This window comes from Anabrus simplex, chromosome X (assembly GCF_040414725.1).
Source record: "Anabrus simplex isolate iqAnaSimp1 chromosome X, ASM4041472v1, whole genome shotgun sequence".
NCBI lineage: Eukaryota > Metazoa > Arthropoda > Insecta > Orthoptera > Tettigoniidae > Anabrus > Anabrus simplex.
Genome location: NC_090279.1, coordinates 159766532 through 159794078, shown reverse-complemented (window position 1 = coordinate 159794078; position 27547 = coordinate 159766532). Strand labels below are relative to the sequence as shown.

Here is a 27547-nt window from a genome sequence, read left to right as displayed (position 1 = left end):
CTACAGTCTAAAATGGTCATAACTTCTGAACCGTTCATGCAAATAATGTCCCGACAAGTTTATTGTAATCCTTATAAAGTAGTGGAGGAGGACAAACAATTTATTTTGATGAGGAGTTTGTGGAAAATATCGAAATATTTATTTAATTTTAAGTTGTTTTTTTTTACTGCGGACTATAACATAAAATCTCTTCTAGAGGGCAACCAGTTGGAAATAGGTATATACTATCGTTGATTTTTCTGTAGAGGTTTCTATGTTCTACAATTCGTACGCTTACACTTGGGGTCTATCGTTGACGGTTCAGGCAGCGTAAGCCAAGAAACCAAGTGACCAACTGACTGACCTTTTTGTCTCTTTCTTTGTATTCACTGTATATCGGATCAGGGATGCTGTATTATTTCACGAGCTTTGAAATATATTCAGAAATATAAGTTATTAGCACATAATAATGTTAATGTTATTGGCTTTACGTCCCACTAACTATGTATCTGAGCACCTTCAATTCCGGACTGAGACAGGATCGAACCTGCCAAGTTGGGCTAAGAAGTCCAACGCTCTAAAAACTGAGCTGCTACTTAGCCCGCTATTAGCACATAATAATAATAATAATAATAATAATAATAATAGAAAATATAATTTTCATTCATTCTGTCATTTATATCTGACACTTTTTTACCATACGAGGTGTAATAATGGACATATTCAAGAGTTTATTACAAAGTGTATCAACAGCCAGGCATTGTTGACGAGGAAGTATTGCAATGAAATGACGTATGGCTTTTAGTGTCAGGAGAGTCCGAGGACAAGTTCGGCTCGCCAGATGCAGGTCTTTTGATTTGACACACGTAGGAGACCTGCGCGTCGTGATGAAGATGAAATAATGATGAAGACGACACATACACCCAGTCCCCGTGCCAGGTTAAAATTCAGACGCTGTTGGGAATCGAACCCGGGACCCCTGTGAACAAAGGCCAACACGCTTACCATTTAGCCATGGAGCCGGACAAGGAAGTATTGTTATGCCATCACAGTAGCTAACTAACTGGGTATGGTGGTTGATGTCGTGACTGTTTTTATAATGTGCTGAATAATAATAATACTAATAATAATAATGTTATTTGAAATATAATATGTTGACTGCATTTTAATCAGTACAGCTGTAGTGAAAGTACAGCATTTCCTCTACCTCTCCGCTTAGAGCACTGTAGTTGCCTCGGATGAAAAATATCAGAGCTTTGCGACTGGTATAATAGACTGTGGTATAACTAAGAATTAGATGTCATAAATATATGTCATATAATTATCAAGATAATTTTCTCTATTTTCAGGAATAAGATTAAAGGCAGGTTATTTCACAAATACGAGATACCAAGCGAGTTGGCTGTGTGGTTAGGGGCGTGCCGTTCTGAGCTTGCATTAGAGAGCTAGAGGTTTGAATCTCATTGCTGGCTCTGAAGATGGTTTTCTGTGGTTTCCCATTTTCACACCAGATAAAAGCTGGGGCTGTATCTTAATTAAGGTACAACTTGAGAATCTTTCAATATACAGTAGAAGTCCTTTATAGTGAGAATTCATAACAGCGAAAAATTTACTCGCTATGGCTGGTTATCGTTATATCTTATTTTTCGTTAGTCAGGGAAAACCCCACACATATTAAAATCGGTAAGAAACAGCTATCAGTTTGTTCAAAACTTATGTTTTTACGGATGATGTCCACACTACGATTAATCGTTTGTTATTTTTCGAAATCTGATCCTATGTGGAAGTGTATGTTTAATTTCATTCTGAAAAAATTATAACACTCCATAGGTCTCTGTGGCAAATGTTCCAGTTTTCTTCTTCAAACAGCGTCACCTAATCTAACTATATACGTATCATGAAGACATATTTCAGCGCACATAGAGAAATGATAACCTCCTCGCTACAAATTTACATGGGAATAGCCTTTCCGATTTTTTTTTTTTTGCTAGTGGCTTTATGTTGCATCGACACAGACAGGTCTTATGGCGACAATTTCCGAAATTTAACCACATGTGAGACAACATAAACTATTCTCTGAAATCAGTGATGTACTCTGGCATATCATGGTGTATCACAAACTTACTTATTTTCGATATACAACATTAAAATTAAGTGATCATTCATTTAGTTCTTATTTCTAACGAATTAGCAACTGCTATCAGCCACGTCATTTACGCATTTATTACAAAAACGTGTTATCCTCTTTCACTTTGAATTTTCTTTTAGAGGACAGCAGTCGACGGGTATTACTAACTGACATCGCCTCTGAATGTCGACGAGAGAGCTCGCAAGTATACATAGCGAGAAAACAATACAGTTTAGAGTTAAGAATTCCATCTTAGGTCCGTAGTGAACTGAGAATAACAGAAAATTAAAATTAAAAAGTCCACCTTTTCAATACAATACAAAATTGAAAAGGTGGACTTTTTTTCATTTTCTGCTAAAACAATATGGTTCGATAACTGATTGCATTTTGTGGCAAAAGTATCAGGTTTCTTATTCAAACAGCGTCACCTAACATAACCGTACTATATGTATAATGAAAACATATTCAAAGCGCAAGTAAAGAGATGATAACATTCTCGCTGTAAACTTACATGATAATAGCCTTTCCAAAATTTAACTAGACCCAAGAAAATATAAACTAACCTCTGAAAACAATGATACACCCAGGTATATTACCAACTAAAACATTCTTTACCGCTGAAGTATACAAAAGAACATCGATGGGTTCGCATTCATTTTCAGAACACAAACGGAAATGTCCAAATAGGGGCAAAAACAAAGTGATAACAATCCTCCAGGGTGGATTTTTATCACAGCTGGAGAGCTTCAGTATGGTGTATGTCCTCCACGAACATTTATCACAGCTTGGCACCTACGTGGCATGCTCCGTATAAGTCGACGGAGGTCACGTTGCAGTATCAGGTCCCATTCTTCAATGAGAGCCTGTTCGAGGTCTTGGAGAGTCTGTGGTGGAACAGGATGCCCACGAACACTTTTGTCAAGCCTATCCCACACATGCCCGATGGGATTAAGGTTGGGACTCACTGCTGGCCATTCCATCTCTTGAATGTCCAGTTCTTCCAAGACAGCTCTGATGATGCGTGCTACATAAGCCCTAGCATTGTTGTGCACGAGTACGAATTCAGGGCCAACACCGTATGCAGCAACCAACACATGCTGTAGCAGCATCTGCTCGACGCACCCCGCAGCGGTAAGATTACCACATACGGCGACAAGATCCGTACGGCCATCAATACTGATGCCACCCCACACCATCACAGAACCTTGTCCGAATCGGTCGCCTTCCTGGACAACATTTGGCATGTTCTGCTCACCACGGCATCTCCATACATGTTGATGTCCATCACAATTGTCAGGGGTAAACTGGACTCATCTGTGAACAAGACAGGTCTCCACTGGCGAAGTTGCCAGTTGACGTGGGACGGACGAATAGAAGGCGAGCTGCGCGATGTTGCTGCGTTAAATGGGGAACTTGAACAGGGCGTCTGGATCGTAAGAACACTTCTCTTAACCTGTTCCTTAATGTCTGGTCAGACACCATGACTCCACTGACCCTTGTGAGGTCTTGTTGCAGTTCTCTGGCAGTTGCTGAATGACGCACAACGCACAGATGGTCAGATATCGGTCATCCTGTGGGGTTGTCATATGTCCACGACTGGGTCCATCCCTCCATGTGAACTGGCATGTGTCACTGTAGCGATTCCACAAGCAGTGAATAACTGATGGAGAGACATTGAGATCCACAGCAACATGACGAAAAGTCCATCCTTCCTGGATCAAAACGAAGGCCCTTGCGACTTGAACCTCGTTAAGATGTCTCATGGGATGTGCTGGATTAATTAAAATATCAAAAAATTAATCTTCGAACATTGTTGAATGGGAATCAGGTACCTGGAATTACAGTAGAGTTGTTGACTACAAGTAGTTGTGCTCAAATGACCGCAGTAGTCTGTGTACCTCACAAGGACACATGGACATCTTAACGAGGTTAATGGCTACACCTACAGGTGGAGTATAACTTCGATTTGACAAACGCTGAGTAGCTAAGGTCTCAAGGTATGCTGTACGACCATTGGAACCCCATCTACCAAATTAACGTTCATATACCAGATGTTACAAAACATATTCCCCTAATTTTTTTGAACAGTATATAATGGCTGTGCACATAAATATTGGTACCAAAAACAATCGTGCACACTTAATCGCTCGTAATAACGGATGCATCAGTGATAGGATAATACACAGTTTAATATAGGAATTTTGAAGGGACAGACAAAAACTGACATTATAATGGGGCTCTTGTTATATGCCGTACTTGCTATAATGGATTTCTAATGTACAATTAAACATCGTTAGGGCATTTCTGCAGGTCATAACAAGGAACAATAACGTGTTAAGCGAGAAAACATACTGTTGAATTTACAAATACAAACTACCCAACAGGGATATGGAAACACTAAATACAATTTTTTCCATTGTGAGAGCATTTTACGTTGTGTATCCGCAGGTACAGTGAAAATGATCTCTACCATTTCTAAAGATGAGAGTAAGTACCGTGGAACCTCGATTCTCCATTTTTCGAGGGACCATGAAAATAAAACGTACAACACGGGAAGACAGAAAATCTGGGAATGAATGAAAACCATCAACAATTTGGCTAAACATCACAAAAATGAAATATGTATAATTATAATCTTACAAAAACACCTAAACCAAACTACAGCCCCAATGGGACTTTGCCTGCCAAGCGATCGCTGCTCAGCCTGAAAACTTGCAGATTACGAGGTGACACATGGTCAGTGTGGCGAATCCTCTTGGCCGATATTCCTGGATCTCTAGATCGGGGTCGCCATCTCACCATTAGATAGCTTCTCAATTAAAGGTAATCACATAGGCTGAGAGGACCTGGAACCAGACTTATATCCAGATAAAACTGCCTGACCTGGTCGGAATCGAACCTGGGCCCTCTGGATGAGAGGGAGGCATGTTAGACCGCGAAACCGCATTAATTCCCGGTACGCGATTCAAAATGTCGATACTTTATATTCAATTTTACAGGGGAATCTTCGTCAGTTTCCCGCGAAAATTTATTTCAGTTCAGAAAAACTCTTCAAAAAATCTAATAATGCCAAGCCAAAGGACAATCGACCACAATTAGTTTTTAATTCTCTCATATAATAAAAAATCCCTTCTTTTCTTAATCTTTCATCGTAAATTGGTCTCCGGTATACTATTCGTAGGCAGTTTCTGGAAATATTGTACCGCGTAATTTAAAAGGTTATGCTGAACTTGAAAACATGGTTTTGAATGTAAGTATCGATTCTCAAAAGTTCCCAAATGCATTATATTCAATTCTGCCAGTTACTAATCCAATCAAATTGGAAAGATAAAAGAAATATCAACAAAACTTCAGAAATGATGGTTATTCTTGACCTTGAGGTCATCTGGAAAGCGCGCTCGCTGAACGTCAGTACGAGTTGGAAATGATACAAACCATTTAAATATAATGTGCGCAAATATAACGACTGTGGTATTTGGTATTTTAACACGAAAACGTAAAATTCCCAGTCTTACATTAGGACCTAAACAGTAATAGGCAATCCCAAGACCTCCCATGACTTTGTTTTTTAATGTAAGGGACAACATTTGTTCTGGTCTTGCTAACATAATCGTGTACAATAATATTAAAATACTACATTTGTGTTAAGAAGGAGCAGTTTTGATTCTTGCCTGTTCGGTAGTACGATCTAAAAAATGTAAAAATATAAACATAATGTGGATGTTTTATAAGTGTGAACATTTGACGAAACACGTTCCGTCTTCAAGCAGAGCTGTCAAAATGCGCCGTGTCTCCTTACAATTGTAGTGGCCACTCTCTGTTTTATGATTTTCCGAGATTCTCTAAACAATACCAACCGACTGTGGTGCTAAGACGGTCTCTTATGTAAGTTCACCGCCAATCGCTTTTCCAGTACTGGTACAGTACTTGCTCTAATTATCGGAAATACGGGGCATTAACGAGAAGATCCATAAGTATGCTATAGCCATCCTTTCGTGAGATACAGTTTATTAAAATACGATTGATCTAGGATTTAGCGTTGATGGGACTGGAATTTCCGGACGGTTGATCCGGGAAATCGTTTATTTGAGGAACAGACAATGCGAGATTTTTACAATGGGATTTAATTATGATGCTCACAGGACTACGTAATTTGAACGCATATTCCAGGAAAACGTAGTTTCCAGGAACGGATAATCGATGTTCCACTGTATTAAAAGGTATGAAAACCATGAGGGAACATACATCAACACCTTTTCCACTGCAGCTTATAAAAGAATACTACACTGAGTAAAACACCGGACAACAAATATGAAAACATTTGCACAAGGGGCAATAAAAATATCAAAGTATTATTGCGGATCACACACTTTCTATGGTAACGAATGTTAGTAAGAAGTCTTTTATTTTGGACCAGTGGGTTTTTAAACATTATTTTCTGGTCACACTCTTAAACAATAAATTGGAGGTTACACTCAGAGGAATGACTTTGGCCGGCATTTTGAATCTGACAAAACTTCGACCAACACGAGTAATTGAGTCAAAACTCGAAGGTGATAGTTTCAACCTTTGCGATACCTCTGCGTGCATAAATATCAATACTGAGTCAGTAAAGATGCAGATGCCAATCCACTTTCTGAAAGATTTTGTCTTCATTAGTAAGGAATTTCAAGACTTTTCCGTATCCATAACTAGGCTATCACGCGGCAAATATTCACTACACTTCACTGTAACACTCAACACATTTTAAATTTCTAATTTCTGAATTGAATGCGAAATAAAGCTATAGGCTCCCTGTGTTAATCAGCAATCTTGCTGTTAACCGGGAAACAAAACTGAATATTCCTGGGTTAATGGCTTGTTCCCCAAAGGTGTAACTTATCCTGTTAAGTTCAGAAATTCAAGGCCTTTTCCCGTAATCATGCAAGTGTGGTTGTGGCTCTTACCCGAGTTGGAAATCATGTTTCTTTCACAAGGGATTACAAATAAAAATTTCAGAGCTAGGAAATATGTGATCGTACTAAGAGGTAATAGCAAAAATTCATGATACCATACACAAGGTATTTTTATAAATGGGCATTTTTATAAATATTTAATACGAAAGGAGTTCAACATATAATGCAACACTTTTTTTTTATTTTAAATAAAGCAGGATGGTTTTACTGAGGATTCAAATACACCATATTATTCCCCAATCCTTTTGCTACAATACCCTATTCTTCAACACAATCTCCGTTCAATGCTACGGCCTTACGCCACTGTACTGTGTGGGCCTGTATGCCTGCATGGTACCACTCGACTGGTCGATGTTGGAGCCAATGCAGTGCTGCATTGATAACTTCTCCATTATCCTTGTATTGTAGTGCATAGTTCATTGGACCAAACAGGTGGGAATCAGAAGGCGCGAGATCCGGGCTGTAGGGTGGATGAAGAAACACGCCTCGCCCAACGACTCACACGGTTTTTGTCCATTACCAGGTCTCCGCAGACATTCTGCAAGCGGCTATGAATATCTGTGATGCCCTGGTTTTCCGCCAAAAGTAACTCAACAATTGTTCTCTGTTTGGTATGCACCTCCGTTACAGACGCCATTTTGCAAGCTAGTTACAGCGCTGCCACCCACTGGATATAAATGAAACACTACGAGATAATAATAATAATAATAATAATAATCGTATGGCCTCAGCTACCGTTTGCAGACATTTCGATTTGACGCCATCTGGCTGTCTGCTCGTCAATTTCGACGTTCCGGCTTACTCTGTCTGCCATCTAGCGGACCTAGAGTGAACCGGATCTCTCTTGGGCGTCTATGGCTGAGATTTAATTAATTTTGTCGGGTAAATACCAAATGTATCACCAGAGATCTTTTACATGCCGACATCGTACGACATGGAGTGTCGAATGGACTTTTTTTCCGCCCTTCAAAAATCCGACTACCTCTGCCGGGTTTGAACCCGCTATCTTGGGATCCAGAGGCCGACACTCTACCACGGATCCACAGAGGCAGCGAGAATATTTAAAGATGTCCCAAACAAAATGACAATCTTTTTAAACTGATATTGGTCGAGAAATATGTGTTGCATTACATATTGAATGCCCCTCATACGATGAGAATAAGGACTTCGAATTTACAACAAGCTAAGCGGGAAAACATGTTGATGAGGAACGCACTAATGAGGCTTCACTGTATCAGATTTGTAAGATAATTAATAAATACTGAGTATTGGAAAGGAATACACAAGTGTCGATTCAAGGCAGATAGATAGGAGGAAGAAGAAAAGGAACACAAAATAGGAAGAATATAAAGACAGGTCAGTATGTGAAGAGGGAGCAACAGAAACAAGAGACAAGGACAATCCTCATATACTGCCATCAACAAATAGATAGGCTTTCGTCAATCCCAGTTCTTCAACACCCATCTCTTCTCACCCTCGATGTGCTTGTTTCGGCACCTCAGCTTTGTCAAGACCGTAAGCATCAACACTCTGACAGATCTTCGGTCTTGACACAGGAAGTGTAGGAAAATGGAAGGAACATAAGCAAAGATAAGTACAGGTGGTAAAAACATTAGGAACACAGGACAAACACAAAAGGAGAAAAGGATTCTCGTATCTCTCTATGTATATGACTTGAATCGACACTTGTTTGTTTCTTTCCAATATTCATATTATCCCATTGGGATCCTTTTCTCCTGGCCACAGCATGTAGGCAATATGCTGTCATTCGTCAATGAAGGCTTTGACCTACTGTGTCACGATTCTGAAAGACAACTTCAAATCCTTGCACGTTTGATGAAGACCTACATGACACCATCATGCAGTTTATTGACTGCTAGACTGGTCAGCTCATACGAAGCAGGTCGACATCGCTCCAAACGAAAGCTGCAGGATAATTACTGGATGTCTGAAACCTACACCCGTTGAGAAGGTCCGACTTTTAGCTAGTATTGCTCCCGGTGAGATTCGTAGGGAGGTAGCAGCTAACAAAGAAAGGCTCCAATCATCATCTTCAGAAGCACACCCCCTCTATGGATACCACCCAGCCACACAGAGGCTAAAATTTAGAAAAAGTTTTCTACGCACATAAGTTAACCTTGAGGGGAAAGCAGAGAATGCTAGGGTCAAAATGTGGAAAGAAAGAATCAACCACCTTTCCAACTGGATAGAGCCGAAGGAAAGTCTTCCATGTGGACACCAGGAGAAGTGGACAGTATGGAAAGCCCTTAACAGACTCCTGTAAAGTAAATTTGCGGAAGTGGAGTTTCTCAAGTGATTCATCACGTTGTGATTGTGGAGAGCAGCAGACGATCCAACATCTATGTCAGTGTGTTTTATGTCCTTCAATGTGAACTATGAAAGACTTCATTGCAGCCTCCCCCAACACTATTGACGTCGCCCAATACAGGGCAAGAATTATCTAGCTCTTGAACTGTTGATTTATCTGTGACTGTATAATAGACCTGTATATTTGTATAGTAGGGATGTAGATATATATATATATATATATTTTAAATATCTGTAAGTAAGGGTGATACTTCTGACATGAATAAAGAAAGAATCATGCAGTTCAACTGTGAGCACACTGAATTTTAATCCAACTGCGCTGTTCCTGTTCTAGGAACATCTTGAATACGCACATCTTGGTTCTGTTTCCTGGAGTACGTACAACAATATTGCCAAGTTAATTAAAAAAAGTCCTCCTATTATTATTTACTGAGAGGAAGCCTTAATTTTATGACTGGAATTTTGCATAAAGTGATATTTCTGAGTCTAACATAAACTTACATTTTGCAGTACTCCTTCTTGAGCTTCTCCCGCTTACGGACCAACTCGCACAGCAGCCTGGCACGCTCCAGATCTTGACGCAAGCACTGCCAGAATTTCAGCTGCCGGTATAACTCACCCTGCCAACAAAAATAAAACCAATGTCTATACCAGAAACCCTTTACTAGGTAAAATTAGAAATGTTTTCTATACTAAGCCTACAGAGCAATATAGAACCACAAATACTGCTATTTAGAGGCACTCAGACCAGACAAAGTACTCTACATTGCCAAATCTAATAGAATGATGGAATACATGATCTTTAGTTAAGCTTTCATGATTAGGTTTCAAATTAATAATGTTATTTGCTTTTAAGTCCCACTAGCTACTTTCACGGTTTTTGGAGACGCCGAGGTGCCGGAATTTAGTCCCACAGGAGTTCTTTTATGTGCCAGTAAATCTACTGACACGCGGCTGACGTATTTGAGCACCTTCAAATACCACCGGACTGAGCCAGGATCGAACTTGCCAAGTTGGAGCCGGAAGGCCAGCCCTTAACCGTCTGAGCCACTCAGCCCAGCTAGGTTTCAAATTACCAAGATGTTTAACATACTTTACATGATTAGTCAGGTTGTTTTACCTGCCACGTGCTATGTTAATATCACAAAAGCACACGGTACAAAAGACCAATTTGTCACCTTTTCTCTATTTTAGTATACATGGGAAACTCAAAGAACAGGTTTCCCTAAACACCTGATGATAATGTTTCTTTTGTAGATTTACCCACGATTACCAATAAACAATGATCATAACACAAAATAAGCAACAAACACAATTCATGTTACTCCACAACTACGTAACCTCAGCTTCGCAATACGTGGTAATAAATATGAAGCAAATTAAGCGATGAACATAATTCACATGTTTTTTCGTAACTACAACATGACCTATGCTTTGTAGTTCGTAGTGAAGAACGAAAGAACTACTTTTATACAGGACAGTAAAGGTTATTATCGAATGAATCAACGCAAAGAACAAGCGAACGGTTATCCAAGAGTCAGTCTCTTTCAACACAAACAAATGGATATAGATCAACTGGGATAGAGGACGCATCGCGTATTCCTAACTGAAGACTGTAACAATCGGATGAATTAAATCAGAGCGATGAAACAAATATTCGCTGGTCATAGAGCCTGTATCGGCAGCTTGCAGAAGCTTGTTCTGGTGCGAATTTTAAAAAGATCTTGGTATGTAAAATCGTTAACACATTAGAGTTCATCCGTAAAACACACTGTCTTTCAGTAAATTTTATGGACAAACCGTAAAAGGTGGCAGGTATGGCAGTATATTATAGGACACTCAACTTGAAGGATTCCGTAAAAATTGTCCCCTCGCTCATTCTTCACCCCTCCTTGCGTGATGGATGCTTCCTAATTACACACTTCATACAGAAACATTGGACATGGAGCTTGGAAGCTGGATGGATATTAAGGAATCTAGGGTGGGGGGCAACAGTAGCCAAGGCCAATGCACAGGAGGTGCAGAAATGTGAGTTTTACCATTAACTAAAATTGCACTTGCTGCCTGACCACTTGGTTGATTTGTTGCATGTCCCTCAAGCCCATAATAGCTGAAAATTATTATGGAATGCTTTCAGTATGGAAACTATGTTTTTTGCTATTTGCTTTATGTCGCACCGACACAGATAGATCTTATGGCGATGATAGGACAGAAAAGGCCCAGGAATGGGAAAGAAGCAGCCGTGGCCATAATTAAGGTACAGCCCCAGCATTTGCCTGGTGTGAAAATGGGAAACCACGGAAAACCATCTTCAGGGCTGCCGACAGTGGGATTCGAACCCACTATCTCCCGGATACGAGCTCACAGCTGTGCGTGTTTAACCACACGGCCAACTCGCGCGATGTGTGGAAACTTGTAGGACAATGATGTTGACTAGAGGAGAAAGGGAAGGGAATTATAAAAATAAAGGGACAAAACCTTGAAATTATTGAGAGCTTCGAGTATTGGGGAAGTAAACTGATGCAGAACGCAGAGCTGGATTTGGAGATGAGTAAAAGGACTCAACAGGGAACCTGGTTTGGAGGGAGGAAGGAAGTAAAAATGAAGTGTCAAGAGATGTATAAGGTGTACTGGCATATGCAACCAAGACCTGGGCACTGACAAAAAAGACAGGAGAATAAAATCCAGGTGAGTAAAATGAAATTTTCAAGAAAGACTGAAATGACAGAGTAAGAAATGAGGACAACAGGAAGGAAATCGGAACCTGTTTGTACAGGTTAAGACAGTGGTGGCCATGAATGTCGCACCTCTGCAGCACACTGTTACGCTGTGCGATGAGCTGGCCTCTTGCTTGCACATTATGTTGCCACCCCTCCAGAACTGCTCCTCCCAGCGTGACCGACTCGACTCTACTACACCTCGGTCATCTAGTCGTAGCAGTTATCATTTCTGAGCCCGAAAATTTCACACTGCACATTATTTTATTATTATATTATGTTACTTTATTGTGGTTTATACATTATATAAAATAAACAAATACAAATACATACAATATGTCCTGGTTTGAGTCAATCTGTGACAATACATTCTATTTAAGAAGATATCACATACGAAATGCTATTGCATCTTATTAATGCTTTGTCAGTATTTTCAGTGCTATACTGCAACTAGCTCTTAATGCTGGCATGTCGAGATCATTTTCCTGAAAGTAGGAGAGGAGGACACTATTGAACATACTGCGGTTGTGAGCCACAGAAGACTCAATCTTAAAATATGTTTTCAGATCCCTAAGCTTTGCTTCTCGTTCTTCACCTATTTCTTTGTGGACAGTGTTATAGTGATGCTCGAGAACTAAATTTTCGGTGTCCGCCAATAGTCTGATGTCATAATAGGCATTTAGAATTGCTTCCGCTGGGTGTGAAAAAAAACTGCAATCCCTACTCTGTTTTAAAGGATTGTAAATTTTCTCCACTTCTCTTTTTTTGATGTACTTTCCATAATGCAATGCGTTTGCAACAGCACTTCCAACGAACTGCCATCCTGAACCGTGTATGCTATGTTCCCTAGCCGTCAAACTCATACAATACACTGGGCTAACTCTGCGATCAGTGCTCCCCACCACATTACGTCTCTCCCCGAGAGTGGACATGCCTACCAAGCCCTTCGTGCGCGCGAAGTCAGTGTGCAGTAACTGTACATAATGTGCAGCGTTACGGCACCGCTGTGTTAAGTGGATGGAAGAGGGAAGGTTGCCGCTGGGGATGATGGAAACTCAGATAGCTCAGACTACTTCACACCTGCTTTAAATTGTAGCAATTCGTGTGAAACACCACATCCATCATCATGTAAACATTTCATGTACTGAAGCAGTTCGTTTTTGACCTCAGAAAACTTTCTATAATATTTTGGGTCCTGGAACGCTTTTCTTGATTTGTTGGGGTTTTCAAGAGCAACATCCTGTATTTGCCCGTAGTGCCGCACACTAAACTCCGTCACTTTAAATTCTCAGACCAGGGAACTATTATCCTTATTCTCTGCAAACTGAATCACTTGAAATTTAAAACTAGCCTTAAAGTTTGAGCGCTTCTCCATTACTCACCTATAAGCAAAGTCATGCTGAAAAGCAACTTACTGTGTTGTAATACACTGGATTCCATCTTATACCTTATATGCACGTACTGTTTACTGGTATACTGTTATACTGTCAAATTCTATCTAACTCGTTAGGCCAGTGAATATCCTAGGATCCAGAATCACACATCTGTCTTTCACCAAACAAGGAGAGAGAGCTGCTACAATTACGATAAGGAGAGGATTATGGGACATAGTTCAATCTTGAGCTGAAAACAGGCATGCACGCTGCAGGGTGTACCTTGTTGTGATTATACTAACAAACAAAGAAACTCCAATGCAAGATATAAGCAGCGATAAACTTTCCCCCGTCAATTCTATATTAAAAATGTTAGGCTGCCAGATATACAGTAAAACCTTGTTAATTCGAAGTCGTTGGGACTCGAAAATCGGACTTCGAATTACATGATTTCGAATTAACCGCCAATTTGCAATTCAGAAGTACCAACCCTTACCGCGTTACAAAATATTCTAAGGCCCGTTACTGCATGCAGTTAACCTTGATTCACAGTTTATACCTTTCAAATGCCATGAAAAAATAAATCTTTCCAAAATTTATCCAAAAATGTGCATTTACAGTATTCAAATGCACTTGCATATCTCACTGGCAAATATAACCTCACGCAACAAAAAAAAAAAAAAAAAAAAAAAAGAGCACGATTCAAAGACGAGGAGAAATCTATGCTGGCTCCCATGTGCAAGTGCTTTATTCATTGGAGTACTATACTGTATGCATTTTAGATGCCTTGTATTTACACAGAAAGTACCCGATGCCCTTCAAATCAAACTTTCCTATGACTCTATCCTTGTACGATTTCCCGCCATGGCACTTCTCTTGTACTTATGAAATGTAAACACTTGCTGCGTCACAAAGTATTCTAAGACCCATTAATACATGCAATCACCTCGATTCACAGTTTAAACCTTTCCAATGCCATGGAAAAACTGTTTCCGAAATGTATCCAACAAGGTGCATTTACAATGTTCAAATAATGCACTTGGATAAATCACTGGCGAACATAACCTCATGCAACGAAGGAAAAAAAATCACACAATTCAAAGACGAGGATAAATTATGCTGGTTCCCCTGTGCAAATGCATTATTTTTTGGATATCTGTACTGTTTGCATTTTTAGATGCTTTGTACTGGGATGCAAAGTGCCCGACGCCCTTAAAACGTAGCTTATCGAACTTTTCTATGACGAGGGGATAAAGTTTCTCACTTCCATGTGCATTGCAATTGCACATGGACCCTTGTACGATTCTCCGGCTGGCACTTTCTCCTTTAAAACCATAAGACCGTTTGGGCTCGCATTAAAATAAAGCAATGCAGTTTCATCAGCAATGACAGTATTGTTTGGTGCCTACGAATTTATTATATGAGCCATGCTTTTTCGTCAGCTGTCGGCATCGCCAGTGTTCGCGCATTCTGTTTTCCCGCACACTGCCTGTTGCGTGATATTGCGGCGTTCCTTAAAAGGTTGAATACCAAAAAATTCCGATTTCATTCAACTTGGCAATCATGAAGCGCACTGTAGACCCACCGAAGTGAGTGTAAGTGCGGAAAGCTACCCCTCCACGTTCCGGAACACGCGTTCTATTATGATGCGGATAAATTTCGAGTTGAAATTACTCTGTAACATTCTATTGTTTTAAAATGTAAAGGCAGTTTCGAATTAAAAGTCTGAATTTCGGTAATGGGGCCGACAATGTACTTCGAATAACGAATTATCCGTACTTCGAATTAAACAATTTAAATAACATGCAAAACTGTATCTCACGTTTCCGGGAACGAGAGCTTCTTCGAATTACGTGGGATTTTGAATTAACCGATTTCGAATTATCGAGGTTCTACTGTACACGATGGCAAGATATACAAGAGTAAATACAGTACATTCGAGTGCAATATTCACTAGTTCAGTTGTTATGCTATACAACTGTCACTTACCACTTCTTGAAGGGGGCGAGGATCATCCCTGCGAGCGAGATGAGAACTCTGTAAGCGTCGCAGCAGGGGCACTCCGTTACGAAACTGTCGCTTGAGGGTCCAGTAGGCAATCAGTCGCTGAATTAGCTGACTCTTCTTGGGGATGTTTACCAGCGAGGCAATCTCCTGGATCCTGGTAACATGATCTTGATTAGTAACATTGCTCAAAACTGATAACAAAATAAAAAAACTAAAATTATTTTAGTTTACATACTGTAACATGTAACAATGCAGCATGAGCATTTATTTTCTTGAAATTAATATTTTATAATGAGCAGTATATATAATTAAAAAACTAAAGAAAACACACTCAAATATACATTGAATCTTATTCTCACAGCTCGGTATAATTCTCATTCTTAAATTACATTCAAACTCAAATTCCATTTGCATGGTGTGGACGAGTGTCTCTTTTCAAAAGGGTAATGGTTAAAATGAAAGACGAAGAGGGATGACTTCCTGAATGATGATAATAATAATAATTCACAGATTCACCAAGTATCCATTTAGCATAGTTTTCAACCATGAGTGGGGTCAGTCTGGAAGATAGACACAAAACTTCTCTTTTCTTCTCACCACCTCTCTGTCATCCACCTGGTCCAGTCCTGTTCTCTTCAAATAGATGGACTCTCCTCATTAATAAAATGTATTTATGTCGCACCGACACACACAGGTCTTATGGCTTATGGTGGGATAGAGAAAAGGCTAGGGGTGGAAAGGAAGCGACCATGGCCTTAATTAAGATACAGCCTCAGCATTTGCCTCGTGTAAAAATGGGAAACCACAGAAAACCAAACTCAGGACTGCCAACGGTGGGGGTTGAACCCACAACTTCCCAAATTCAAGCTGACAGCTCACCGACCAAAACTGCACAAGCGAAGCTGTGGATAAGAGGTGAGAAGACAATGCATAAAGGCAAGGTGTATGTTATAATGTATACATGTTAGGAGTGTGGCAAGGAGGAGAACTATGCAAGAAAATTCTATATTCATCTAACGCATTCACAAAGGATCTCCACCACGTAACTACACAAGGATTCCCACAGACTTGCAAAGTAAGAAAAGGAGAGAGGAAACTGACATCAAGACATACGATCTGTCAAGATTACTTCCAATGAAGCTGGGAATCAGAAAGAAACTCATTAGAGGCCGAGAAGATATGGATGTTCAAGATTAAGGATTCATAATAACGAGCAAATTGCCGCACGGTTTGGGTCACATAGCTATCAGCTTGCATTCGAGAGACAGTGAGTTCGATGATGCTTGTTGTTTAAAGGGGCCTAACATCTAGGTCATTGGCCCCTAATGGTACGAAACGAGACAAAATGCAATGACAATTGAAAAATACAAAATTCATCCATTGACCAGAATTCAAAACATGATGATGAAGAATGAATGAATATGAATTTTTAAAAATAAGTGGATCCGACTCGCAATGCGTCTCCATCACAGAAACTATATTACTGACCAACGGACTGATTCCAAAGCACAATCCTGAATCAATGATACTTGTTGTCTAATGGGTTTAATATCCAGGTCAACGGTGCCTCATAATGGCACTTATCGCTAGTAAAGTGGAACTATGGTATTTCTCAAGTTGCAGTACTAATCAAAGGTAGCATAAACTCAGAGTGTTCCAAACATTATGGTACTACTCACAAGTATTGTACGTCGTACAGGTAACCCAGAACTATGGTGTTTCTCACATAATGGCGCCACTCATAGGCAACGCAAACCCGTGGTGCAACTCACATTGATGAATTAATCACAGTGACTCGTACTATCCCGTGGTGTTCCTCACATAGTGGGTACTAACCAAAGGCAACGCAGACCAACACTGTCGCTCATATAGTGGTACTAATCACAGGCAATGCCCAGACACGTGATGTTTCTCACAGAATGGTACAAATCACAGGCAAAGTAAGCCCGTGATGTTCCGCAAATAGTGGTACTAATCACAGGCAAAGCCCAGACCCGTGATGTTTCTCACAGAATGGTACAAATCACAGGCAATGTAAGCCTGTGGTGTTCCACATAATAGCGGTACTAATCACAGGTACTGGAAACCCACAATGAACCACTCTCTGCTGCGACTAATCACAAACCTATTGTGTACCTAACAGAGTGGTACTACTCGCAAGTAAAGGCGACTCATGGCTTTCCCCGCGTGATGGTACTAATCACAAGTAGTTTCATGGGCCTAATTCAATCACCCCCTTGATCGCCCATTTAGTCGCCTCTTACGACAGGCAGGGGATACCGTGGCTGTATTCTTCGTCTGCACCCCCCTCCCACAAAGGGTGAGAGTGACTTTGAACCCCATTGCTGGCAGCCCTGTAGAAGGTTTCCTCACTGATTATTTTATATTCTGCTGACATATTATTGCTGTACGTACTGTGTAAACATTAGAAGAATAATTCCTCTGAGTCTCACTCCACACATACTGTATTGCAAATGCAGTACTTATTTCACTTATGTTTTTTTGAAGTTCTAACTTCATTTTATTAATTAATCATTTAAGTGTGCAGCATAAAAATTACAGATATGACATTTTTATCAAGAAAACAAAAAGAAACAGGTTTGTGCGACCATTGTTTATACCGAGGGTTAATTGGCTGTCCCTTCGGAGTAGTTTAAAATGGTTTTGACTGTGTATCGTAATATGAAATCTACTGTTAAGTCTTGTTAAATGTTAAACGAGGCCATTTTACAACCAATGCTGAGCTTAGCTCACAAATTACTAACCTTTCTGGCGGAATGGTGGGGATGGAGATGACAGGTACGGACGATCGTTTCTTGGCCAGAAGACGGCGGGCCTTCTTCATCTTCTGACGTGACTCCTCATTAGCGGCATCTTGCGGAGATGCTAGTTTCGAAGGTTGAGGTCGCGGTCGAGAGTCTGCCTCTGGAGGAGTGTGCGCGTCGCAGTAGGCCGTCTTCTGCACCATCACAGGCCCAGGCTCAATGGCTGCGGCTGAACACAGAATACCTCCTTAAGAATTTCAGCTTCAAGAATACACTAGAGATATTTGACTTGCTGTAACAGCTGTAAATAACATGCAAATTTGTAAAATTAACCATTATACAACCATTGGCGACAGAGCTCTAAGTGGTCAACGATTCAAGGCAAGGACGACAAAACACATCAAAGTTGCCACACAATCGATAAGTAAATAAAAAAAGGTAATAAATAAGTAATAAATAGATAAATAAAATAAATCAATACTGATCTGTATTAACCTTAGAACCGCTGCAGGTTTATCTGCCAAATGCTGAAGTTATTTTCCTCAATATATACTACAAAAATAAAATCATACCCGTAAACTCATATTAACCCCAATAAATACACCAATAGAAAGCTGAAAGATTGATCTACATGAAGATCTCAGAAATAATTTTAAAAATTGTCACGATTTCTAACTGTCGAAATATACAATAATTTGTTTGAACGAATGGAACTGTCGAAATATTTTGCTCTAGGAAAATAATTTCTCAGAGATAATTTATTCCTTAAACATGACATGCACAGGTATGTTCTTATATTTTCCCTGCATAATTCTTCACTTTTCATTTAACACATTTTTTTCTCGAAACTGATTTTGAGTTCTTTTCACGAATTTCGAATAGCTTATCTTAGTTTTCATAGGGCAGTTTCTTTATTTTGTTGTGTTGCGATCAAAGTATTTACAACAGTATAAACAATTTTCAACAGTTCACACTTATCCCTTCACTGGTTTCTTAAATATTGATGTACTCCAATAATAATATAACCTGCACCGATTTCAATATCATTCCGGTTATCGGAATTTTCCATTACTTACGAGGCATCTCGTACTTTGCTGTCACTTTCACTACTTTCAGGAATAATTTCCTCGTCAGAATTAACACAATCGCTGTCACCATCAGTACTGTTACTAAGATCTTCGGAAATCAGGCGCTTGATTTCAAAATAGTCAACAAAGTTGGCTGCCATCTTGATTCTAAGAATGTATGAAAGTACTTTCAATTCTACAACAGCTAAATAAACTTCTCCATACTGTTGCTTGTTTTTCAAAGATTTTCAAAAGTGAAGATAAAATTATCAGTATTTTACTGGTATCTATATTAGCAAAATCTGGCATCCAGTTATAAATCTATGGCAGAAGAAAGACACAGTCTGTCAGAAAGACGATCGCACTTGACAAAACAGTGCACCGTCTTCCAGAAAGATGGTCCGCAGTTCTAGGGTTAAGGATTTTCACCCAAATGACAGATTCCATATCAACAGCTTACCTGGCCCTTTCTGAAACGATTTCAAGGAAGTTGGAAATTTATCGAATGTCTCCATGGGTACATTATTCTAATTATGAATCCCTGTTGCTGTAAACAATATTTGCCCCAATTTTTGATCTTGAATTCCAACTTTGTCTTCATAGTATGAATCTTTCCCACTTTTTAATATTCCATGGAAGCTTATATATCTACAACCAAGCCCACATTTCATCAAGTACAATAATACAGTATAAGAAATCATCTCATTCACGACCATAGCTCTCAAAGTAAGTTTGAGCGGTGTCACACCATAACCATAGATGAACTCCCGAGTCATGTGGAACCCACAGACGAGCAATTTTCCGCACTGTCAGGCACTTCTTTAAAATAAGCAGCACAGTAGTGTATGTCTTGTGACTTAACTCATGAACTGCCTGACGTCGATCTAACAGCGCGTCACGAGCCTGCAATTCCTCTTCACTGATACTAGGGTGACTTGGCCGAGCCATGTCTTCTGTGCTTAGCGACCCTTATTGGAAGCTCTAATCCACCTAGCTACTGTTCTGTATGCAAACACTGTTTCATCACATGCTTCATGGAAACCTTCATGATAATGTCTAGCTGTACAGCCACAGGCTCACTGAATTTTCCTGTTTCATAACCATGGTGAATACAGTACACAACATTAGAGAGGCAACGCACACAGGACTGGCTTATTCTCGCCACGTCACTGTCGTGTTTCAACGAGTGGGCGATTCCATTTACAATGAGGTAGGTTAGGCACAGAGTAACATGTGGGAGAAGTGACAATAATTAATTCCATTTCATTTCACATCCACAGCAATATTGCCACTATTAAAGTTCCAATCCACATATAAAGGAGGATATGATAGATTTGAACTGTGAGGAAAACCTGGTTGCAGGAAGGAACAATTGGAGAAAGTTAATCTGCACCAGCAGGCCCGCTTGGTGTTGGGAATAATGAAGCTGAAGAAGAAGAAGAAGAAGAAGATTAAGAAGAAGAAGAAGAAGCGATACCACCTTCTTCGAAGTCCGTTCTGTTAATTCTTTTCACACAACTCCAAAGTAGCTAGAAGGTGAGGGATTGAGGCGTCATAAAACTGACTCTTCTGGAATACATATACGCTATCTATGGCTGTGAGAAGGGAAGGTATATTTACTTGTCGAGTCCCTGACAGTGTCCATCTTCATGAAGAGGCCTGCTTGTTGTGCACAAGTGACATGGAAGGCAGCGTAACAGTTGGTCTTGTGACACTGGATACAGGCCCCCACACCTCGCTGTTTACAAATGTAGCACGTCAGCTTCCAGCGAGCCGGAGGAATTGTTTCGATGCTGTCGATGGGCTCGAGGAACACCTATAGGAAGGAACAAGAAATTACAATGAAATATTTCTGCATTTCACTACAGACTGTGTTATACCCCTCCAAGTTTATTTTTTGAGCACCTATGACTGAAGTACCACTTACACATCAATCTTTAAAAACAAGCCTTACTTCTCTTACTCTCTAAACTTAATTATATTAAAACTTCAGTTATCCAGAGTAATTACCGGTAGCCATACTGGGGGATACGAGTAGATTATTAGAACCAATCAAAACACATCTCTGCTAACAATTGTGCTGTAGTGAGAATTGATGGTAGAATGAGCTCTTGGTTCAAGGTACTTACAAGGGGTTAAACAAGGCTGTACTCTTTCACCTTTGTTGTTCACAGTGTACATGGGCTGAAAGGTATAAAGGAGCAGGGAGGGATTCATTTAGACGAAAATATAGTAAGCAGTTTGGCCTATTCTGACGACTTGTTCAAGACGTTCCTGTCTAGCGTGTTTCCTTGGTATTACGTCATTATTCCGAAGTCCCAGTCCACGTCCTATTAAATATATGCTAAATAAACCTGTATAGCACATTTACATCACTCTTTAGTATGTTTGTAACTCCCACCATTAAAAATTTAAATTAGTGCCCCCGGCCACGTTGCGTGCACAATGTGCCAGCAACAACTGGCCTGGGTAAGGATTTGGTAGAGATCTTAATTTCACGGCCCTAGTGTGGCGGCCTAAGGCTGCAGGGAGCATCAGTCTCAAGCCAATCTTTGATGTGGGTATGTGTTTGTTTGGATCACGCAACAGTAGCTTGTGTGGCGTGTTGGTGCTTCATTTTACATTCATAAGTTAATTGTGTAACAACATATGTAAATTAGGCCTACTGTACATAAGAATAGTCGTTTGCAGGAAATTCTGTAATGGAGAAGAAGAAAGCTGGACAGATTTATAAATGATGAAAAATTAAAGTTTACTGAGAAAGTGGATGCTAATCCACACATGAAACGCATGCAAATCGCCCAGATATTGAATAGTCCTACTTTCTTCTTCTCCTTATTCATGCATTCCCTTTTCTGGATCCTCTCTGGGTAGGGTAGAGTACCAAAGCCCACCACCTTACTCAATCTTTCCACCACTCCTCTTCTAGTACTTATGGCTATCGAGTCCTCTATTTACAATACAGTCCACAAGAGAGCTTCTCCATCTCATTCTTGGACATCCCCTAGGTCTCTTTCCAGTCTCTGTATCCATGAATGTTCCATTTGGTATTCTCTCCAGGCATTCTCATCATATGTCCAAACCATTTTAGCTTTACGATATCAATCTCTTCTTGAAGTTTACACACTCCCGCGCTTCTCCTTATTTCTTCATTTCGTGTTCTATCACGTCTTGTTTTTCCCTGTATGCTCCTCAAGAACCTCATTTCAGCTGCTTGTATCTTGTTCCACTTAGTTAACGTCCAGTCTGCTGAAGCAAAGGTCAGTATAAGTTTATAATAGGTCGAGTATAAAACCTTCTTGCACTTCATTGGCACATCTCTGTTCCACACAATGTCTCTTGCACAGTGGTAGAAACTTGCAGACTGCTGTATTCTTAAATAAATTTTTCCATCCAAATTTCCATCTTGTGATATCACGCTGCCTAAATATTTAAAGTTTCTCACTACTTCAAGAGGTTAATTTCCTATTTTTATCACTTCCCTGGATTTTCTGTCACCTCTTGTTACGATCAAAGTCTTAATTTTCACAGTACAAATCTTCATTCCAAAATTTCTTATCTCCTCATTCCATAAATCAACCTGTGTCTGTACTTCCTACTTATTATCTCCCCAAACTACAATGTCATCAGCAAAAAGCTGAGACTTTATTTGCTCATCCATCATCTTCTCCTTGATATTATGTAGAATTCTATCCACAATGATAACGAAGAGTAAGGGAGACAATACACTTCCCTGTCTTAAGTCTGTCTCAACTCTGAACCATTCAGTTCTACGATAACTTAAAATATAATTGTAAGCAACGTGTATAGTTTGCATCTCTAAGAACGTTTTTCTTTGATGGTTTACTATGTTGGTGTCTTAAAATGTATTATTTCTTTCTTTATTGCATTTATTATAATTTATTATAATATTTTAATTATTATTATAATTCTATTTTAATTGTAAACCTTAAATTTAACAGCATAATTCTTTTTAATATTTTAGCACTTCCCTCTTTACAACTTTTTTTTCGGTCCCCGCAAAAGTGTCCTACCCAGTTTTGGCTGTACTATCTTCGAACTTGAAAACAGGTGCAATGAGTATGATATGAAAATCAGCCTTTCCAAGACTAAATTGATGTCAGAAGGTAAGAAACCTAAGAATATCAAGTTGGGAAAACAAAACTGGAATAAGTAGATCATTTCAAGTACAGTAGAAGTCCGTTATAGCGAGAATTCACAACGTCGAAAAATTTACTCGCTATAGCGGATTGTCGTTATATCCGATTTTGTATAAAAGTCGGAAAACCCCCCATGCATATAAAAATCGGTATGAAACGGCAATCAGTTTGTTCAAAACTTGCGTTTCCGCAGATGATATCCACACTACGGCTTATTTGTTTGTTATTTTTCGAAATCTGATACTATGTGAAAGTGTATGTTTAATGACATTCTGAAAAAAAATATAGTACCATATTTCTCCGAATCCAAGATGAATCCCGCTTTTTCCTTCAAAAAATTTAAATCAGGCTCAAAAAGTACTTTGTAAAATCAGATGAATGCCTTTGTTGTACAGTAGGCCTTTGCATTTTTAGACTATTTTTAGACGCCGAACATTGACTTTCGTCATGCCGTATATTTTTTTGTGGCTGCACAATTATTCTTTATTTCCTCGAGCTTAAGGGCCATTAACTTAACATTGGCATCATAATACCGAAGATAACCAGTTAAAATTTGCCGGCTTTACCTATTCCAGGCGCCTCTACATTACGACGATCCATCAGGAAATTATTCTTGTTGTCTATAAAACTGTTACTTTTACTCAGTGTCAGATATAACCGGCTACCGCTACACGCATGTCTCGCTTGCCAGCTTCGGCCAAATTCATCAACTAGTGATGTATAGGCCTAATCGCGGACGTAGAAAAACATTCCGCCCTTGCGTTTTTCATGCATATACCTCACTATTTCATCTTTGACTTCTTCAAAGCGTCCCTGTTGCGGACCACTGAATGCTTTTTTTTTGTACAGTACGCATTTTTTTTTAGCTTTTTGTCTTCACGCTAACGCCAAATATTGGCTTTAGTTAGGCCTATGCTGTATTTTCTTGCGGCTGCACAATTACTCTACATTTCTGAGTGTTTAATGTAACTACCGCAAGCTATTGAAATACTGAACAGATAAACGTTGACTCAACTAAGTGTAAATAACAAGGATAATGGGCGCCACCTGCAAAACAATTGCAGGAATATTTAATTATGTAGAGCAACGAGCCACTCCCTCTCCCAAGGGGACGGTCATCAGGCTGACGAGGCTCCAGACTTACTTTATAACCTTACCTGTTGCTATATAACCCCTGAATTTAAATTTGGGTAACATGCCAGGTTCAGCCTCACTCCACTGACTAAAGACTCACTTTAAGTTTGATTCTATGACTTCACTCCCAGAATAAGAACTAATATGTGACAAACACCAACAAAAATAAACACTAATGCAACCCACTTAGTGCTTGCTGTTTACATAGAGCTAATATACACAATACTACCCAATAAAATCATCTCTTCACGAGATTTACTCGTTTGCCGTCTACAAAGGCAAATTACACATCATTAAAATCACTAATAAAAAATAGAACATCATTATGCAACCCACTTAGTGCTTGCCGTTTACATCGAGCAAATACACAATACTACCCAACAAAATCATCTCTTCACGAGATTTACTCGTTTGCCGTCTATAAAGGCAAATTACAAATCATTAAAATCACTAATAAAAAAAAATAGAACATCATTATACTTTTAACATACCTCCAGGTAAGAGCCCCACTGCACTCCACTGTTACCGTGAATCCTAATCTGGTAGAGAAAAGTACGACGACTATTTCTCTACATATGGATGCAACCTTCTTTACTAACAGCATCCCTAACCTTATTTACACTTCTTCGTCGACGTCTTGAATTCTTTCCAATTGCTGGCTGGACAGAAAGCGTTACATGTCCGGAGGCAAGCAAACAGCAAAATTCTCCATCAACTGAAGCTGCATACTCGGGTGACAAGTTCCAAACAAACACTTTCTTTTACAGAAAGTCCACTGCAAAGCCGGTAAGTCGTTGAGATTATACCATGTTCACTCCGTAACAGATACTCCGAACAATAGCAGATCGTATAGCAAACTGCGCAAATACGTCGCTCCCGCAGACCAGTACAAATGAGAAACACACAGTATCAGCATCAGAGTCAGAAACAGAATGAGAATCAGAATCAGAAAAACTTGCCGCACACGCGTACACACTTATATATGCTTGCTACACGTGGTAATAGCGTCCTGAAAAGTTCACTGGTAGCAACGCTCACACCGGCACTTCTTCCCGCGTCACTCTGTCAACCCAAACCTCGCTCAAAACAAAGCCCTCGCATTGGCTATCGAGTATATGATGTGACATGGACCGTCCACTCATGTATGTCCACATTGATTCACTCCAATTCTTCAACCGATACAACCTGCCGTACCCCGTGTTTCAAAGCCACTTAGTTGCAACACACACAACCAACCTCAACCGTCCTTCCCGATATAGTCGCTGTTTTCCCGGTTGCACAATCCTTACGGCTAGGCCATATTTACAGACTCTTACCCAAACGGAAATTTATACAAAATATAATGATGAACATATGCAATGTTCCCTAACTATACATTCTTCTTATAATATTACGTTTTTACATGGTAAATAAACAAAATTACATGATTTTAACCTTACAAACTATATACGAAAATTTCCTAACCTAAAAACTCGGGGATCGTACATACGTACGGTTACATTAATAACCATTAACTTAAAATTGGCATCATAACAGCGACTATAACCCGTTGAAAATTTGCCGGCAATACCTTTGCCACGTTTCTTTACAATACGACTATCCATCACGAAAATATTCCTGCTGTCTATAAGACTTAATTTTACTAAGCTTCAAGTACAATAGACACGTTGTAACTGCCACTGAATAGCTATGGCCTTTCTAAGAATTCGAAGGGTCGCATGTTTTGATGTCATTCTGCAGATTTGTGAAACGTTTCTCTAGAGGCTAATAGAACGCCATACTCTCTTCACTATTTCCTGAGATCCAGTGACGTTACACAAAGGCACTGTACAACGGGTTGTCAAGGCTAGCGATGCAGGCTATAGTAAAGAGGCGGTCGTTTATTGTCAACGAGTTTTGTGCGCGTGAAAAGAAGTAGCGTGGTTACCGCGGTAGTTGCCAGTGGTATCCATTAACATACTGTTAGGCCGCGAATGCAAGACAACCCTTGAGTTTTCGCATGAGATTCTAAGAGAAAAAAAGTCTTGGATACGGAGAAATATGGTATCAGTCCAGAGGTTTCAGTGTCAAACACTTCAGTTCTCTTCTTCAACCATGTATGTATCATGAAAACATATTTCAAACGCATGTAGAAAAATTATAACCTCCTCACGAAAAATTTACGTTTAAATAGCCTTTCCGAAATTTAACTAGACGGGAGAAGATATTAAATATCCTCGGAAATCAGTGATGTACTCTGCCATATCTTGAGGTGTATCACATTCTTACTTAATTTCCGTATATAACATTAAAATTAAGATATCGTTTAATTCAGCATTTTTAACGAGTTAACAACTGCTATCGGCCACGTTATTTACGCATTTATTACGAAACAGTTATCCTCTTTCATTTCGAATTTTCTTTAGAAAACAGCAGTTGACGGGTATTACAAATCAACTCCAACATCGCCTTTGAATGTCGACGAGAGAGCTTGCAAACGCACAAAATGAGAAAACTGTACCGTACGGTACCGAAGAAGATCGACCGTATTTTGTTGCAAATGATTCAGTTTTCTTATTCAAACAGCGTCACCTATCCTAACTTAACAGTATTATACGTATGATGAAAACACACTTCAAGCACCTTCTTGCTATACATTTTAATATTAGCCTTTTCGAAATTTAACCACACGCGAGAAAATATAAACTAACCTCCGAAATCAAAATTAAGCACTCCGCCATATCTTGAGGTGTATCCCATTCTTACTTAATTGCAGTATTTAGCCTCAAAATTAAGAGCGGTTGTTTAGTCCGCCTTATTTTTTAACGAGTTAACAACCATTTATTTACGCATTAATTACTAAAATAGGTTTCTCTTTCATTTTGAATTTTCTTTACGGAACAGCAGTCGACGGGCATTACTAATCGACTCCGACATCACCTGTGAATGTTGACG

The 27547-nt window shown here is 39.5% G+C and overlaps 1 protein-coding gene across 1 annotated transcript in view; it reads right to left on the bottom strand.

The window, feature by feature from the left end:
• The window catches only part of Br140 (bromodomain-containing protein 140), a 203612-nt gene that overhangs the window by 128385 nt on the left and 47680 nt on the right, over positions 1–27547 (bottom strand). Inside the window, exons 7-10 of the mRNA XM_068230481.1 lie at positions 20940–21135; positions 18253–18481; positions 15470–15641; positions 9892–10010 (exon numbers count right to left, since the gene is read on the bottom strand). Of these exons, the coding sequence (XP_068086582.1) occupies positions 9892–10010; positions 15470–15641; positions 18253–18481; positions 20940–21135 (716 nt within the window). The remainder of the gene's footprint in view (positions 1–9891; positions 10011–15469; positions 15642–18252; positions 18482–20939; positions 21136–27547) is intronic.